General features: G+C 44.1%; 1 protein-coding gene across 1 annotated transcript in view; it reads right to left on the bottom strand.

The window, feature by feature from the left end:
• The window catches only part of GRK4 (G protein-coupled receptor kinase 4), a 221,929-nt gene that overhangs the window by 20,175 nt on the left and 181,872 nt on the right, over window positions 1-19,882 (bottom strand). Inside the window, exons 11-13 of the mRNA XM_038745522.1 lie at window positions 17,126-17,215; window positions 9,433-9,641; window positions 4,895-5,032 (exon numbers count right to left, since the gene is read on the bottom strand). Of these exons, the coding sequence (XP_038601450.1) occupies window positions 4,895-5,032; window positions 9,433-9,641; window positions 17,126-17,215 (437 nt within the window). The remainder of the gene's footprint in view (window positions 1-4,894; window positions 5,033-9,432; window positions 9,642-17,125; window positions 17,216-19,882) is intronic.

Genomic DNA, 19,882 nt, shown 5'->3' with positions numbered 1-19,882 from the left:
AACAGTGGGCTCACGGTCTAAAAGGGGGAGACGCTTCTCCTGGGGTTCGAAGCTCCATCCAAGCAAATCCAGAAGCCGCACGGTTTAGTGGAAATAGCAGGGGCTTGGGAGTAAGCGGCCCGTCGTTCGTTCATTCATTTATTTAATCGTATTTATTGAGCGCTTACTGGGCACAGAGCACCGCACTAAGTGCTTGGGAGAGCACAATACAACAATAAACACATTCCCTGCCCACAAGGAGCTTACATGACTTAGAAAGTCATGGGTCCTAATGACGAAGAGAAGCAGCGTGGCTCAGTAGAAAGAGCACGGGTTTGGGAGCCAGAGGTCATGGGTTCTAATCCTGCCCCCGCCACTTGTCAGCTGTGTGACTTTGGGCCAGCCACTTCACTGCTCTGTTCCTCGGTTACCTCATCTGTAAAATGGGGATGAAGACTGTGAGCCCCCCGTGAGACAACCTGATCACCTTGTATCCCCTCCAGCGCTTAGGACAGTGCTTGGCACATAGCAAGCGCTTACCAAATACCATCATTATTATCATTATTATTATTCTAATCCCACCTTGGCCACCTGATTTATTATGATTATTATTCTAATCCCGCCTTTGCCACCTGCCTGCTGTGTGACCATGGGCAAGTCACATGGGGGCTCACAGCCTTAATCCCCATTTTACAGATGAGGAAACTGAGGCCCAGAGAAGTGAAGAATAATAATAATATTATTATTAATGTACTAATACATTAATGTACTAATACATTTTTAGACTGTGAGCCCACTGTTGGGTAGGGACTGTCTCTATGTGTTGCCAATTTGTACTTCCCAAGCGCTTAGTACAGTACTCTGCACATAGTAAGCGCTCAATAAATATGATTGATTGATTGATTGATTAATAATAGTACAGTGCTCTGCACATAGTAAGCGCTCAATAAATACAATTGATGATGATGAATAATAATAATAATGGCATTTATTAAGGGCTTACTAGGTGTAAGGCACTGTTCTAAGCGCTGGCGAGGTTCCAAGGTGATCAGGTTGTCCCACGGGGGGCTCCCAGTCTTCATCCCCATTTTACAGATGAGGGAACTGAGGCCCAGAGAAGTGAAGTGACTAGCCCAAGGTCACACAGCAGACAATTGGAGGAGCCGGGAATAGAACCCAAGACCACCTCACTCCCAGAACTGTGCTCTATCCACTATGCCGAACTCCCAGGACCTCTAACTTGTACGACCGATGGATTGTAAACCCAAAGTGTTTCAAGTGCCATTCCAATCAACGGATCGATCGATGGTATTTGTTGAGCGCTTCCTGGGTGCAGAGCACTGTACTAAGCCCATATCTATTCTATTTATTTTATTTTGTTAGTATGTTTGGTTTTGTTCTCTGTCTCCCCCTTTTAGACTGTGAGCCCACTGTTGGGTAGGGACTGTCTCTAGATGTTGCCAACCTGTACTTCCCAAGTGCTTAGTACAGTGCTCTGCACACAGTAAGCGCTCAATAAATACGATTGATGATGATGATGATGATTGGAGAGTACAATACGACAGAGTTGGTAGACACGTTCCCTGCCCACGACGAGCTTACAGTCTAGAGGCCAAGACAGACGTTAATATGAATAAATATATTAAATTACAGGTATAATAATAATAATAATGATGGTATTCGTTAAGCGCTTACTATGTGCAAAGCACTGTTCATTCATTCATTCAATTGTATTTATTGAGCGCTTTCTGTGTGCAGAGCACTGGACTAAGCGCTTGGGAAGTACAAGTTGGCGCTTGGGGGATGCGAGGTGATCAGGTTGTCCCACGTGGGGCTCACAGTCCTAATCCCCATTTTACAGATGAGGGAACTGAGGCCCAGAGAAGCTAAACGGCTTGCCCAAGGTCACACAGCTGACAAGTGGTTGAGTCGGGATTCGAACCCATGACATCTGATTCCCAAGCCCGGGCTCTTTCCACTGAGCCACGCTGCTTCTCTAATAATGCTGGTATTTGTTAAGCGCTTACTATGTGCAAAGCACTGTTCATTCATTCATTCAATCGTACTTATTGAGCGCTTACTGTGTGCAGAGCACTGGACTAAGCGCTTGGGAAGTACAAGTTGGCGCTTGGGGGATGCGAGGTGATCAGGTTGTCCCACATGGGGCTCACAGTCTTCATCCCCATTTTACAGATGAGGGAACTGAGGCCCAGAGAAGCTAAATGGCTTGCCCAAGGTCACACAGCTGACAAGTGGTTGACTCGGGATTCGAACCCATGACATCTGAGTCCCAAGCCCGGGCTCTTTCCACTGAGCCACGCTGCTTCTCTAATAATGCTGGTATTTGTTAAGCGCTTACTATGTGCCAAACACTTTTCTAAGCGCTGGGGTAGATACAAGGTGATCAGGTTGTCCCACGGGGGGCTCACAGTCTTCATCCCCATTTTCCAGATGAGGTCACTGAGGCCCAGAGAAGTGAAGTGACTTGCCAAAGGTCACCCGGCTGACAAGCGGCGGAGTCGGGATTAGAACCCATGACCTCTGACTCCCAAGCCCGGGCTCTCGCCACTAAGCCACGCCGCTTTTCATGTACACCTGCCCCCACTCAAAATCCTTAAGTTGAACTCTGACCATTCAATTTCATCCCACCGATTCCCCATCATTCTGGGAGGAAAAGTTCCTTTTTTATTTTTCTTCCACTTCCCCTGTCAGAACCCCAGTGGCAAATGTCAAATTTCTTTTTACGGCAGTCGTGAAGCACTTACTATGCGCCAGGCATTGTTTCAAGCGCTTCTTCATCATCATCATCAATCGTATTTATTGAGCGCTTACTATGCGCAGAGCACTGTACTAAGCGCTTGGGAAGTACAAATTGGCAACATATAGAGACGGTCCCTACCCAACAGTGGGCTCACAGTCTAAAAGAAAATGTTCTTGTCAATTTGAGTTTTTATCTGGAGGTGGAGCGGAGGGGGCCAGAGGGTAGAAATCAGTTTGGCTTAGTGGAAACGGCCAGGGCTTGGGAGTCGAAGGGCATGGGTTCTAATTGAGAAGCAGTGTGGCTCAGTGGAAAGAGCCCGGGCTTGGAGTCAGAGGTCATGGGTTCAAATCCCGGCTCCGCCAGTTGTCAGCTGTGTGACTTTGGGCAAGTCACTTCACTTCTCTGGGCCTCCATTCCCTCATCTGGAATATGGGGATTAAGACTGTGAGCCTCCCGTGGGACAACCTGAAGACCTTGTAACCTCCCCAATCAATCAATCAATCAATCAATCGTATTTATTGAGCGCTTACTATGTGCAGAGCACTGTACTAAGCGCTTGGGAAGTACAAATTGGCATCACATAGAGACAGTCCCTACCCAACAGTGGGCTCACAGTCTAAAAGGGGGAGACAGAGAACAGAACCAAACATACCAACAAAATAAAGTAAATAGGATAGAAATGTACAAGTAAGATAAATAAATAAATAAATAAATAAATAAATAAGAAGTAAGAAATATGTACAACCATATATACATATATACAGGTGCTGTGGGGAAGGGAAGGAGGTAAGACGGGGGGATGGAGAGGGGGACGAGGGGGAGAGGAAAGAAGGGGCTCAGTCTGGGAAGGCCTCCTGGAGGAGGTGAGCTCTCAGCAGGGCCTTGAAGGGAGGAAGAGAGCTAGCTTGGCGGATGGGCAGAGGGATTGGGGGCATTCCAGGCCCGGGGGAGGACGTGGGCCGGGCGTCGATGGCGGGACAGGCGAGAGCGAGGTACGGTGAGGAGATCAGCGGTGGAGGAGCGCAGGGTGCGGGCTGGGCTGGAGAAGGACAGAAGGGAGGGGAGGTAGGAGGGGGTGAGATGATGGACAGCCTTGAAGCCCAGGGTGAGGAGTGCTTAGAACAGCGCTCCCCAGGAGTGCTCCCCAGTGCTTAGAACAGCGCTTTGCACATAGTAAGTGCTTAATAAATGCCATTATTCATTTATTATTTAAATATTATTATTACTTATCATTATATTATTCATTATAATAAATTACACTATAAACTATTGATTTATTAATTAAATTATTATAAATTATATTATTTCTCATTTGTTGTTATAATTATTATTATTTAATAATAATAATAATCCTGACTCTGCCTCTTGTCTGCTGTGTGACCTTGGGCAAGTCACTTCACTTCTCCATGCCTCACTTACCTCATCTGTAAAATGGCGATTAAAACTGTGAGCCCCACGTGGGACAACCTGATCACTTTGTAAACTCCCCAGTGCTTAGAACAGTGCTTTGCATATAGTAAGCGTTTAATAAATGCCATTATTATTATTATTATTATTAATAATCCTGACTCTGCCACTTGTCTGCTGTGTGACCTTGGGCAAGTCACTTCACTTCTCCATGCCTCACTCACCTCATCTGTAAAATGGTGACTAAAACTGTGAGCCCCACGTGGGACAACCTGATCACTTTGTAAACTCCCCAGGGCTTAGAACAGTGCTTTGCATATAGTAAGCGCTTAATAAATGCCATTATTATCATTATTATTATTATTATCTGTAAAATGGGGATGAAAAGTGAGCCCCACGTGGGACACTTATTTTACTTGTACATATCTATCCTATTTATTTTATTTTGTTGGTATGTTTGGTTTTGTTCTCTGTCTCCCCGTTTTAGACTGTGAGCCCACTGTTGGGTAGGGACTGTCTCTATGTGTTGCCAATTTGTACTTCCCAAGCGCTTAGTACAGTGCTCTGCACATAGTAAGCGCTCAATAAATACGATTGATGATGATGATGATGACAACCTGATTACCCTGTATCTACCCCTCCGCCTGACACATAGTAAGTGCTTAACAAATACCAAAATTATTACCATTATTATTATTATTATTATTTCCCTGGATAAGAGTCAGGGGTTTGGGATGAATTACTCACATCAGGGGAGAAGGGTGGTTCTACCATGTTTGCTTCCAGTCTCTTGAAGTTAATGCCCTTAAAAATAGGGTGCAGTTTCACACTGGCCGCGCCGTCTCCGATGCAACCCAGTCGGTCCTTCGGATCTTTGGCGAGCAACTGCGCAGAAACGAGAAGGGAATTCGTCAAAATTTATGTCCTCTTTCCCAAGGCCCCTGATCGGCGGGCCTCCCCAGTCAGCCAACCACCGAGGTCCCAGTGGACTTTAATAATAATAATAATAATAATAATAATGGTATTTGTTAAGTGCTTATTATGTGCCAAGCACTGTTCTAAGCACTGGGCTAGATACAAGGTCATCTGATTGTCCCACGTGGGGCTCACGGTCTTAATCCCCATTTTCTGGATGAGGTCTGTAAATATGTCTGTACGGATTTATTACTCCATTTATTTATTTATTTTATTTGTACATATTTATTCTATTTATTTTATTTTGTTAATATGTTTGGTTTTGTTCTCTGCCTCCCCCCCCTTTAGACTGTGAGCCCACTGTTGGGTAGGGACCGTCTCTATATTTTGCCAACTTGTACTTCCCAAGCGCTTAGTACACTGCTCTGCACAAAGTAAGCGCTCAATAAATACGATTGATTGATTGATTTTTGGTGCATAGTAAGTGCTTAACAAATGCCATTATTACTATTATTATTATTATTATGATTAAGTGACTCGCCCCAGGTCACACAGAAGACAAGCGGTGGAGCCCGGATTAGAACCCATGACCTCTGACTCCCAAGCCAGGGCTCTTTCCACTGAGCCACGATACAGTAGTACTTCATCCTATGAAAGTTGAAACACTCCACTGTGAGTGATGTTTTCAAGAACTGGAACTCGGCTGAACACTCGACCCACGGAAACGATTCTGAATTAGCGTCTCCCTTCCCCCAGGGGACGGAAAACCAGGACAACGTGACTTAGAACTCGCTTAGAACAGTGCTTTGCACATAGTAAGCGCTTAATAAATGCCATTATTATTATTATTATTATTAGAACGTGGGCCAGAGGGCTCTGCGGTTTGGGATTCCCAGCGTTGACAGAATTAGATTGATACTCCTTCGCACTTCCAAAAGATACAAACAATAATGATGGCATTTGTTAAGTGCTTACTAAGTGCCAAGCACTGCTCTAAACTCTGGGGGAGACACGAAGTTATCAGGTTTTCCCAGGTGGGGCTCACCGTCTTAATTCCCATTTTACAGATGAGGTAACGGAGGCACAGAGAAGTGAAGCGACTTGCCCTGGATCACACAGCAGACAAGTGGCGGAGTCAGGATTAGAACCCACGACCTCTGACTCCCAAACCCGGGCTCTTTCCACAGAGCCATGCTGCCGCGAGGTAACTGGGAGGCAGCAAAGCTTGGCGGAAACGGCACGGGCTGGAGAGTCAGAGGACCTGGGTTCTAATCCTGGCTCCGCCACTTGTCTACTGTGTGACCTCGGGCAAGTCACTCCACTTCCCTGGGCCTCAGTTACCTCATCTGGAAAATGGGGATTCAGACCGTGAGCCCCACGTGGGACAACCTGATTATCTTGTAGCTACCTCAGCGCTTAGAACAGTGCTTGGCACATAGTATGCGCTTAACAATTACTATGTAATTAGTAATTCTAGACTGTGAGCCCACTGTTGGGTAGGGACCATCTCTATATGTTGCCAACTTGTACTTCCCAAGCACTTAGCACAGTGCTCTGCACACAGTAAGCGCTCAATGAATACGACTGAATGAATGAATGAATGAAACAAATACCATCATTATTATTATTATTATAATTATAATTCTGGTTCTTCCACAGGCCTGCTGTGTGACCATGGGCAAGTCACTTCACTTTTCTGTGTCTCGATTTCAATCAATCAATCAATCGTATTTATTGAGCGCTTACTGTGTGCAGAGCACTGTACTAAGCGCTTGGGAAGTACAAGTTGGCAACACGTAGAGACGGTCCCTACCCAACAGTGGGCTCACAGTCTAAAAGGGGATTTCCTAGTTAGTCCCATGTTGGGCAAGGACTGGGTCCAGCCTGATTATCTTGTACCTACCCCGAACACTTTGAACGGTGACTGAAACTTAGAAAGTGCTCAACAAATACTATTACTATCATCATCATCATCATCATCATCATCGTACAGCTTTTTCCCTAATACTTTAATTTTCAAAGGAAATATAGGCAGGGGTACTAATAAGGAGTAAAAACACGACTAGTCTATAATCAATCAATCAATCAATCAATCGTATTTATTGAGCGCTTACTATGTGCAGAGCACTGGACTAAGCGCTTGGGAAGTACAAATTGGCAACACATGGAGACAGTCCCTACCCAACAGTGGGCTCACAGTCTAAAAGGGGGAGACAGAGAACAGAACCAAACATACCAACAAAATAAAATAAATAGGATAGAAATGTACAAGTAAAATAAATACATAAATAAATAGAGTAATAAATATGTACAACCATATCTACATATATACAGGTGCTGTGGGGAAGGGAAGGAGGTAAGATGGGGGGATGGAGAGGGGGACGAGGGGGACGAGGGGGAGAGTTGTATCATGGAGTTGTTTTAGCTATTGGAGTAGAGTCGATTCTTTAAACCGTGCCAGAGAGAAACTGAGGGGCCGGTCCCCGAAAGTCTAAAAAAATGACGGTTTGAAGAAGAGCAGCATGATTTACAATTTTTTTTTCAACTTCTCCTGACAAAAGAAGCATTAGATTAGTAGACTGAGAAGCAGTGGGGACTAGTGGAAATGGGGTGGGCCAAGGAGACAGAGGACCTGGATTCTAGAGAAGCAGCGTGGCTCAGTGGAAACAGCACGGGCTCTGGAGTCAGAGGTCATGGGTTCAAATCCCAGCTCTGCCAACTGTCAGCTGTGTGACTTTGGGCAAGTCACTTCACTTCTCTGGGCCTCAGTTCCCTCATCTGTAAAATGGGGATGAAGACTGTGAGCCCCCCACCCCCGTGGGACAACCTGATCACCTTGTAACCTCCCCAGCGCTTAGAACAGTGCTTTGCACATTGTAAGCGCTTAATAAACGCCATCAGTATTATTATTATTAATCCGCATTCCACCACCTACCTGCTGTGTGACATTGGGCATAATCACTTCTCTGTGTCTCAGTTCCCTCATCTGTAAAATGGGGATTCGATACCTGTTTTTCCTCCTGCTAAGACTGTGATTCCCATGTCATCATCAATCGTATTTATTGAGTGCTTACTATGTGCAGAGCACTGTACTAAGCGCTTGAACAGTGGGTTGGGTCCATGTGGGACCCAATCAATTTATATCTACCCTAGCATTTTGTACAGTGTTTGGTACGTAGTAAGCGCTTAACAAACCCCAACATTATTATTAGTAGTAGTAGGGTCCCCCATCTACTTCTGCAGCTAATACAATGGAAGAGAAGTGAGCTGAATTTTGGCTAACATCACCACGCTTTTCCTAGCTGTGTTTACCCGTTCAGATTTGTCCTTTGTTAAGACACCTTAGTGAAGAGCCCATGGAGAATAATAATAATGATAATAATGATAATGATGATGGCATTTATTAAGCACTTACTATGTGCAAAGCACTATTCTAAGTGCTGAAAATAATGATGGCATTTATTAAGTGCTTACTATGTGCAAAGCACTGTTCTAAGTGCTGGGGAGGTTACAAGGTGATCAGGTTGCCCCAGGGGGGCTCACAGTCTTAATCCCCATTTTACGGATGAGGTAACTGAGGCACAGAGAAGTGAAGTGACTTGCCCAAAGTCACACAGCTGACAGTTGGCGGAGCTGGGATTCAAACCCATGACCTCTGACTCCAAAGCCCGTGCTCTTTCCACTGAGCCACGCTGCTTCTCTATAGATTTGGAGTGAAACAATTGTAAAGAGAAAGGACTGCACTTATTTCAATAGCTGTGTTTCACCCTAAAAATGAGCAGGGTAGCAAAAAAAAAATACATATTTTTAGAATCTTAACATGGCTCATTTGCAAGATGGAATGTTATTGCTGATATTTTATTTCATATAAATCACACTTTATTTTAGATGTAAAGTCAAAAGTTGCAGCATTTTGAGTGAGAACATAAGAACTGCGTTCACTTTTACTCCTTTTAGCATCTCCTGAGAGGTCAAAGGTTAATCCCGGAGTCTTAAATGGGTTCAGTCCCGACAGGTAATTGGAGATTTTAAAAGTTCTGGAGTGTTAGACTCTGGCCTGAATGATTGAGGGAATGGCCTAGTTTTAAATTAAGTTCAGGAAATTCATTCAACTGTATTTATCGATCGCTTACTGTGTGCAAAGCACTTTATGAAGCGCTCAAAAATCTTTTGAATCTCTCCAGTTTCTGAGTTCCTGCCATTAGGCATGTCACTGACCCCATCGTCTTGAAAATGAACCTTATTCCAGGTCAATTTTGTATTTTCAAGAATCAAACAGAAATACTTTTCCCGACAACGGCTATAAGGATTTCAGTTCTTTAAAATGCACTAGAATTTTAATTTCCAAACCTCTATATATCTTCACCCACCATCCTGCAGATGGATTTTGCCTCCTCTGAGAACTTCTCAGAATACTCTTCCCGGTCCTCTTTCACCCTCCGGTCTACCTCCTCCCTTTTGACCTTCTCTTTGCGTTTCCTGAATGGTGATTGTCCCTGAATCATTTCATAAATTAAGCAGCCAAGTCCCCACCAGTCGGGACTAAATGTATAGTTCTCATTATTGATGACTTCTGGAGCTGAAAAAAAGGAAAAAGAAGAGTCATTCATTCATTCGATCGTATTTATTGGGTGCTTACTGTGTGCAGAGCACCGTATTAAGCGCTTGGAAAGTACAATTCAGCAGCAAGGAGAGACAATCCCTGCCCACGATGGACTCACATTTTAGAAGGGGGGAGACAGACAACAAAACAAGTAAACAGGCATCAGTAGCATCAATATAAATACACAGAATAATATATATATATACATATATATATATATGAAAACAAGTAAGCAGGCATTTGTGTAAATAAATAGAATTATAGATATGTACATATATACATATATATATATACACACACACACATATATATATATACATATATATATACATATATATATACACACACATAAGCAGCGTGGCTCAGTGGAAAGAACCTGGGCTTTGGAGTTAGAGGTCATAGGTTCAAATCCCAGCTCCACCAATTGTCAGCTGTGTGACTTTGGGCAAGTCACTTCACTTCTCTGGGCCTCAGTTACCTCACCTGTAAAATGGGGATTCAGACTGTAAGCCCCACGTGGGACAGCCTGATCACCTTGTATCGCCCTCAGGGCTTAGAACAGTGCTTTGCACATAGTAAGTGCTTAACAAATACCAATCAATCAATCAATCGTATTTATTGAGCACTTACTGTGTGCAGAGCACTGGACTAAGCGCCTGGGAAGTCCAAGTTGGCAACATATAGCGACAATCCCTACCCAACAGTGGGCTCACAGTCCATCATTATTATTAATAGTAATTATAATACCATTATTATTATTATTATTATATACACAAGTGCTGTCAGGTGGGGAGGCGGGGCAGAGCAAAGGGAGTAAGTCGGGGTGATGGGGAGGGGGAGCTGAGGAAAAGGGGGGCATAGTCTGTGACACGTCATTGACATGTCCATTGACATGCCATATGGCTGAATTTATTATGAGTGTTTATCTAGAGGAAATATCTAAAACTTTATGTAGGTGCTGTTTGGAACCCAAATCAGCAATCAATCAATAAGAGGTATCACGTGAGTACTTACTGTAACGATAATAACACTAATAATAATAATAATAATAATAATAATGGTATTTGTTAAGTGCTTACTATGTGCCAATCAATCAATCAGAGGTATCTCATGAGTACTTACTGTAATAATAATAATAATAATAATAATAATAATGGCATTTGTTAAGTGCTTACTATGTGCCAGGCACTGTACTAAATGCTGGGGTGGATAATAATAATAATAATGATTATGGTATTTGTTAAGCGCTTACTATGTGCCAAGCACTGTTCTAAGCACTAGGGTAGATATGAGGTAATCATGTTGTCCCACGTGGGGCTCAGTTTACAGATGAGGTAACTGAGGCACAGAGAAGTGAAGTGACTTGCCCAAGGTCACACAGCTGACAAATGGCAGAGCCGGGACTAGAACCCATGACCCCTAACTCCCAAGCCCGGGCTCTTTCCACGAAGCCATGCTGTTCCTCCAAACAAGCAAATCGGGTTGGATGCAGGCCCTGTCCCAAATGGGGCTCACAGTCTCCACGCCCATTTTACAGATGAGAGAACTGAGGCCCAGAGAAGTGAAGTGACCCACCCAAGGTCACACAGCAGACAAGTGGCGGAGCTGGGACTAGAACACATAACCTTTTGTCTCCCAGGCCCGGGCTCGATCCACGTGTGCAGAGCATTGTGTAAGCGTTTGGGAGAGTCCAAAAGAACAGAGTTCACTCATTTAATCGTATTTGTTCATTCATTCAATCGTATTTATTGAGCACTTACTGTGTGCAGAGCACTGTACTAAGCGCTTGGGAAGTACAAGTTGGCAACATATAGAGACGGTCCCTATCCAACAATGGGCTCACAGTCTAGAAGCAGCGTGGCTCAGTGGAAAGAGCCCGGGCTTTGGAGTAAGAGGTCATGGGTTCAAATCCTGGCTCCGCCACTTGTCAGCTGTGTGACTTTGGGCAAGTCACTTCACTTCTATGGGCCTCTGTTCCCTCATCTGGAAAATGGGGATGAAGACTGTGAGCCCCCCATGGGACAACCTCATCACCTTGTAACCTCCCCAGCGCTTAGAATAGTGCTTTGCACATAGTAAGCGCTTAATAAATGCTATTATTATTATTATATTATAGAAAGGGGAGACAGACAACAAAACAAAACATGTGGACAGGTGTCAAGTCATCTGCCTGGATCATGTTTGTGCAGAAACGGTCTGGGCATGTTACTCCCCTCCTCAAAAATCTCCAGTGGCTACCAGTCAACCTACACATCAGGCAAAAACTCCTCACTCTCGGCTTCCAGGCTGTCCATCCCCTTGCCGCCTCCTCCCTCACCTCCCTTCTCTTCTCCTCCATTGCAGCCCGCACCCTCCGCTCCTCTGCCGCCGCTCACCTCCTCACCGGGCCTCCTTCTCGCCTGTCCCGCCGTCGACCCCTGGCCCCCGTCCTCCCCCGGGCCCGGAATGCTCCCAATCCCTCTGCACATCTGCCAAACTAGCTCTCTTCCTCCCTTCAAAGCCCTACTGAGAGCTCACCTCCTCCAGGAGGCCTTCCCACACTGAGCCCCCTTTCTCCTCTCCCCCTTCCTCCTTCCCCTCCCTACAGCACCTGCATATATGTTTGTACAGATTTATTACACTATTTATTTTACTTGTACATATTTAGTATTCTATTTATTTTGTCAATGATGTGCATCTAGCTTTACTTCTATTTATTCTGGTGACTTGACATCTCATCACATGTGATCACCTGATCACATCACATCACATGCTACCACATTAATGCCAGCACTTATGCTATCTCACCTTGATTATTACATCAGCCTCCTCACTGAGCTCCCTGCCTTGAAGCCGAGTGTGAGAAGTTTTTCTTGATTCGTAGGTTGACAGGCAGCCACTGGTACTCTCCAAAGGGCTCAGGCCTTCCCAGACTGAGCCCCCTCCTTCCTTTCCCCCTCCTCCCCCTCCCCATCTCCCCAGCCTTACCTCCTTCCCCTCCCCACAGCACCTGTATAGACGTATATATGTTTGTAGGTATGTATTACTCTATTTATTCATTTATTTCATTTGTATATAGTTATTCTAATTATTTTATTTTGTTAATATGTTTTGTTTAGTTCTGTCTCCCCCTTCTAGATTGGGAGCCCACTGTTGGGTAGGGACCATCTCTATATGTTGCCAACTTGTACTTCCCAAACGCTTAGTACAGTGCTCTGCACACAGTAAGCACTCAGTAAACACGATTGAATGAATGAATGAATGTTTTGTTTTGTTGTCTGTCTCCCCCTTCTAGACTGTGAGCCCATCGTTGGGTAGGGACTGTCTCTATATGTTGCCGACTTGTACTTCCCAAGCGCTTAGTACAGTGCTCTGCACACAGTAAGCGCTCAATAAATACGATTGAATGAATGAATGAATTCAAAACAAATAGAATTAAAGCTAGATGCACATCATTAACAAAATAGAATAGTAAATATGTACAAGTGAAATAAATAGAGCAATAAATCTGTACAGACATATATACAGGTGCTGTGGGGAGGGGAAGGAGGTAGGGCGGGGGGATGGGGAGGAGGAGAGGAAAAAGGGGGCTCAGTCTGGGAAGACCTGAGCCCTTTGGAGAGTACCAGTGACTGCCTGTCAACCTACGAATCAAAAAAAACTTCTCACACTCGGCTTCAAGGCAGGGAGGTCAGTGAGGAGGCTGATGTAATAATCAAGGCAAGATAGCATAAGTGCTGGCATTAATGTGGTAGCAGTTTGCATGGAGTGGATTTTAGTGGAGGATGGGGGGATTCCATCATTTTAGTGATGTTGTGAAGGCAGAACTGACAGGATTTAGTGATGGCTTGAATATGGGAGTTCAACGAGAGAGAGGAGTCAAGTGAGACAGAAAGGATGGTGGGGCTATCAGCTGTGATGGGAAAGTGAATGGGAGGACAGGTTTGGGTGGGAAGATACGAAGATCAGTTTTAGCCATATTAGGTTTGAGGTGACAGGAGGACATCCAAGTAGAGATGTCTTGAAGGCAGGAGGAAACGCAAGACGCTAGAGAGGGAAAGAGATCAAGGTTGGAGATGTAGATTTGGGTGTCATCAGCTAAGAGGTGGTAGTTGAAGCCGTGTGAGCGAATGAGTTTTCCAAGGGAGTGGGTGTAGATGGAGAATAGAAGGGAGCCAGAACTGAACCCCAAGGGACTCCCACATTTAAGGGATCAGTTAAGAACTCAAGGGTCGGTTCTTGGTCTCCTTCTGTTCTCTATCTACACTCACTCCCTTGGTGAACTCATTCGCTCCCACGGCTTCAACTATCATCTCTATGCTGATGACACCCAAATCTACATCTCTGCCCCTACACTCTCTCCCTCCCTTCAGGCTTGTGTCTCCTCCTGACTTCAAGACATCTCCATCTGGATGTCTGTCCGCCATCTAAAACTCAATATGTCCAAGACTGAACTCCTTATCTTCCCTCCCAAACCCTGCCCTCTCCCTGACTTTCCCATCACTGTTGATGGCACTACCGTCCTTCCCGTCTCACAAGCCCGCAAACTTGGTGTCATCCTCGACTCCGCTCTCTCGTTCACCCCTCACATCTGATCCGTCACCAAAACCTGCCGGTCTCACCTCCGCAACATCGCCAAGATCCACCCTTTCCTCTCCATCCAAACCGCTACCTTGCTGGTTCAATCTCTCATTTTATCCCGACTGGATTGTTGCATCAGCCTCCTCTCTGATCTCCTATCCTCCTGTCTCTCCCCACTTCAGTCTGTACTTCACACAGCTGCCCGGATCATCTTTGTGCAGAAAGGCTCTGGGAATGTTAATTCCCTCCTCAAAAATCTCCAGTGGCTGCCTATCAACCTTTGCATCAAGCAACAACTCCTCACTCTCGGCTTCAAGGCTGTCCATCCCCTCACCCCCTCCTAATTCACCTTCCTTCTCTCTTTCTCCATCCCAGCCCGAACCCTCCACTCCTCTGCCACCGCTCACCTCCTCACTGGGCCTCGTTCTCGCCTGTCCCGCCGTTGACCCCCGGCCCCCGTCCTCCCCCTGGCCCGGAATGCCCTCCCTCCACACATCTCCCAAACTAGCTCTCTTCCTCCCTTCGAAGCCCTACTAAGAGCTCACCTATTCCAGAAGGTCTTCCCAGACTGAGCCTCCTTTTTCCTCTCCTCCTCCCCTCCCTCTCAGCCCCCATCTTACCTCCCTCCCCTCCCCACAGCACTTGTATATATTTGTACATATTTATTACTCTATTTATGTTACTTGTACATATTTACTACTTTATTTTATTAATGATGTGCATATAGCTATAATTATATTTATTCTGACGGTTTTGACACCTGTCTACATGTTTTGTTTTGATGTCTGTCTCCCCCTTCTAGACTGTGAGCCCACTGTTGGGTAGGGACCGTCTCTATATGTCGCCGACTTGTACTTCCCAAGCACTTGTACAGTGCTCTGCATACAGTAAGTGCTCAATAAATATGACTGACTGACTGACTGACTGAATGAATGAATGAATGAGAGGACCATGCCAGTGAAGCCACGGTTGGGTAATGTTTTCAGGAAAGGGAGGTGGTTGACAGTTCAAAGGCAGCTGAGAGGTGGAGGAGGATTATAATAACAATAATAATGATGACATTTGTTAAGCGCTTACTATGTGCAGAGCACTGTTCTAAGCGCTGGGGGGGATACAAGGTGATCAAGTTGTCCCACGTGGGGCTCACAGTCTTCATCCCCATTTTACAGATGAGGTAACTGAGGCTCAGAGAAGTTAAGTGACTTGGCCAAGGCCTCACAGCAGACATGTGGCGGAGTCGGCATTTGAACCCATGACCTCTGACTCCAAAGCCCAGGCTCTTTTCACTGAGCCACGCTGCTTCTAGACTGTGAGCCCACTGTTGGATAGGGACTGTCTCTATATGTTGCCAACTTGTACTTCCCAAGCGCTTAGTCCAGTGCTCTGCACATAGTAAGCGCTCAATAAATACGATTGATGATGATGATCATTGGTGGCCTCTGAGAGGGCGGTTTCTGTGGAGTGAAGGGGACGGAAGCCACATTGGAGGGGGTCAAGGAGAGAATTGGAGGAGAGAAACTTGAGGCAGCGGGTAGAGGTTACTCACTCAAGGAGTTTGAGATTGAGGCTGTGAGCCCCACGTGGGACAGGGACTGTGTCCAACCCTATTAGCTTGTATCCACCCCAGCGCTTAGAACAGCGCCTGGTACATAGTAAGCACTTAACATACACAATAATAATAATTGCTGTTATTATTATATCTTCTAGATCACTCTTATTTCTACAATTGACTGACAGAGTGTACAGCACTGCTATTCTTCTCACTGACCTACAGATTTTTGGAATTTAGCATCATCATCATCATCATCAATCGTATTTATTGAGTGCTTACTGTGTGCAGAGCACTGTACTAAGCGCTTGGGAAGTCCAAGTTGGCAACATATAGAGACAGTCCCTACCCAACCGTGGGCTCACAGTATAAAAGGGGGAGACAGAGAACAAAACCAAACATACTAACAAAATAAAATAAATAGAAAAATATGGAACGCTTCACGAATTTGCGTATCACACAATAGGCTGTGCAATGTATCAGAACATCACACCTGGAACATTCCAGAAACTGGGCTCTTTGACCCATTAAGTCTCTGGACAGGCATCATCATCATAATAATAATGATGGCATTTGTTAAGCGCTTACTATGTGCAAAGCACTGTTCTAAGCACTGGGGAGGTTACAAGGTGATCAGGTTGTCCCACGGGGGGCTCACGGTCCTAATCCCCATTTTACAGATGAGGTAACTGAGGCACAGAGAAGTGAAGTGACTTGCCCAAAGTCACACAGCTGACAGTTGGCGGAGCCGGGATTTGAACCCATGACCTCTGACTCCAAAGCCCGTGCTCTTTCCACTGAGCCTGTATATATGTATATATGTTTGTACATATTTATTACTCTATTTATTTATTTATTTATTTAACTTGTACATATCTATTCTATTTATTTTATTTTGTTAGTATGTTTGGTTTTGTTCTCTGTCTCCCCCTTTTAGACTGTGAGCCCACTGTTGGGTAGGGACTGTCTCTATATGTTGCCAATTTGTACTTCCCAAGAGCTTAGTACAGTGCTCTGCACATAGTAAGTGCTCAATAAATACGATTGATGATGATGATGATGATGATGATGATGATGATGATGAGCCACGGTGCTTCTCAATGTCCACTGCGTGACCCTGGACAAGTCACTAAACTTTTCTGTACCTCATTTACCTCATCTGTAAAATGGAGATGAGAGTGTGAACCTCAGGCGGGACAGGGACTGTATCCGACCTGATTAACTTGATTAACCCCAGAGCTTAGTGCAGTGCTTGGCACATAATAAACGCTTAACAAGTACCACAATTATTATTATTAAGGCATCAGAGCAGCTTTAAAACAATTATACTTTTTTAAATTGTTTTACATACCCATGTAACCAACTGTTCCGACCCTCCCGCGGATCGTTTCTCCTTCTGGAATCTGCACAGCTAATCCAAGATCTGAAATCCGGATATGTCCTGTTTATATTCCAGAACAGGGTTGAAAGATATTGATATTTTGGAACTTCAAAAAACAAAATGAAATCAAAAGCAAAAATCATCTTTAACAGCCGAGCAAAAGGTTGTCGTTGGGTCTATTTAAGTCAGAAAACAGAAGTTCGTACTCGGTTATAAACCAGGAAGTTTCTTAATAGGGTAAAGAAATTACTGCATGAAATGGAAGCCCCTAGTTGGATGGTATATTTTGCATAAAATCATCGAGTGCTTCAGAAAAAGCTCCCTGTAGCTTGCCTTACTGCAAAGTGGTAGCTAAATGCAAATTTCTTTAGTATTACATATTACATATGTAATAGTATACAGTATAGTAATAGTATATATGTATAGTATTACATATTACATATTTAGTTAGTAAATATGAAGAGATGGAATCTGAGTTCCTGAAGTTAGAAGAAGTCTGGGTGTAAGCCTGCAGAGAATGCTGTGATTCTTAATTTGACATTCTCCTTCGTAAAATGAAGATTTTTATGATTTTTTCGTTCTTCGTTTCATTTTCTGGCTGCTGTCTTCTCCCTCTTTTTTTTAAACAAATCAGATTGTGTACATATAACGGACATATTTGAAGCAGTTTTCACAAAATAGCCGTCAGACAATTAGCTTGGCTACCTAATTCATCACAGTTTTCAAGTTCCTTTTTACAACCTTCTGATTTTTTACAGGTTCCGGCATTAGTATGAAATAAAACATGAGAGTTTTCAGGGCGAGCAAAAAAGGTCTTTGAAGCAAACTGGTGGAAAATTTGTTGTTGAAATTGTATGGCTATCATTCCAAAATCCATGTTCCTGATGGAAATTAGAGACTATTCTTCATTTTAGACTAGTCTTCATGTTTTGTTGTCTGTCTCCCCCTCCTAGACTGTGAGCCCGTTGTTGGGTCGGGACCGTCTCTATACGTTGCAGATTTGTACTTCCCAAGCCCTTAGTACAGTGCTCTGCACACAGTGAGCGCTCAATAAATACGATAGAATGAATGAATTTTACAAGACTAAATATGTATGCAGGGATCCTCTTGAGAGGCGTGAACCTCATGTGAATTGCTCAGAATGAATTTTACAAGACTAAATATGTATATAGGGATCCCCTTGTGAGGCGTGAACCTCGTGTGAATTTTTTAGCAAGTACCTAGTCGAGAATTTAGCATAGTGTAGCGTGCATAGTGATGACTTCCTAAATAATGTAACAAAGGGAGGAGAAATAATACAAATGAAGGCAGCTTCCAAAATCCTCAGAAAAGGGGATTTCTTTGAGGAATAATAAAATAAAACTGGCGCCTTCTTTCCCAAGAATAATGGCACTCAAGTTTGGCACGCTTTTGAATAATTAAAATGGTGTGAGAGAGAATAACTGAAAATTGTAAGTAGGTCTGTGGTAGCAGTTCTACAATTATCGCCTTGTGTAGTAGCTATTCCATTGTTGCTTTTTCAAAATGTAAGCCGCACTGCTCCTGGCCTACACAACGGCGCGAAGGAAATGGATACCAATGTGACGGCTACAACAGAACAACGAACAGAAAAGCTTGAACTACCAAACATTTAGCCAGTAGGCAACCAGGTAGAAAGAACACACCCACGGGGTACTGAAAATCAACCTTTTTGATTATTACTTCCCAAGCCCTTAGTACAGTGCTCTGCACACAGTAAGCGCTCAATAAATACAATAGAATGAATGAATTTTACTCATTCAGTCATTACTCATTTAAAAGCTTTGATTTGTACAGATGCACAAGAATGAAAAGGTGAAATACTGGAATCCACTATCAAGGAATTACACCTTTTTGGAAGGCCAATTTCAAGAGTTTTCCAGAGAAAGGGATACTTTGAATTATATAGCACAAACAAGTTTTATGTAGTTAAAAAAGAATGAGAAATAGTGGGCGGGGTCAGGAGGGGTTGACAGTCAGGGAGTCTTACTGCCTTGAGCAACTTATCTGTGGGGAGGAAGAGGAGGGTCTTCCCCATGCGGGTCGGCTGCCCCCTTCAAACACATATAGTGAATGGAGACTATATGGGATCTATAGGGGGTGAGGGTGAGTGGGTTCGCGGGGACGGGAGAGGCGAAGAAACTCCAGCGAGGATGGTAGAAGTACTGTTCTGCAATGAATGTTTTCAAGCAAAAGACTCCCTCCCCAAATGCTAAATTTCAGGGGTTTGCTCAAAGTGAAGAAAACGAGATGTACAGTGAACATCCAGGGTCAGGGAGCAATAGACGCTTCTTCCTCGACCTTGCTTCCGATCCTATCCCGTGGGCCCAAGGTGGATGGAACACCTGTATATATGTATACAGCATATAACATATATATAACATATATATATATAACATATAACACAGCACCTGTATATATGTATATATGTTTGTACATATTTATTACTCCATTTATTTATTTATTTATTTTACTTGTACATATCTATTCTATTTATTTTATTTTGTTAGTATGTTTGGTTTTGTTCTCTGTCTCCCCCTTTTAGACTGTGAGCCCACTGTTGGGTAGGGACTGTCTCTATGTGTTGCCAACTTGTACTTACCAAGCGCTTAGTACAGTGCTCTGCACACAGTAAGCGCTCAATAAATACGATTGATTGATTGTGGGTCTCACATGGGCCTTTTCAGTCTCTCTCTCTCTCTCTCTCTC

This window comes from Tachyglossus aculeatus, chromosome 4 (assembly GCF_015852505.1).
Source record: "Tachyglossus aculeatus isolate mTacAcu1 chromosome 4, mTacAcu1.pri, whole genome shotgun sequence".
Lineage (NCBI taxonomy): Eukaryota > Metazoa > Chordata > Mammalia > Monotremata > Tachyglossidae > Tachyglossus > Tachyglossus aculeatus.
Note: the sequence above shows the minus strand (reverse complement) of the source record. Positions and strands in the feature narration are given on the sequence as shown.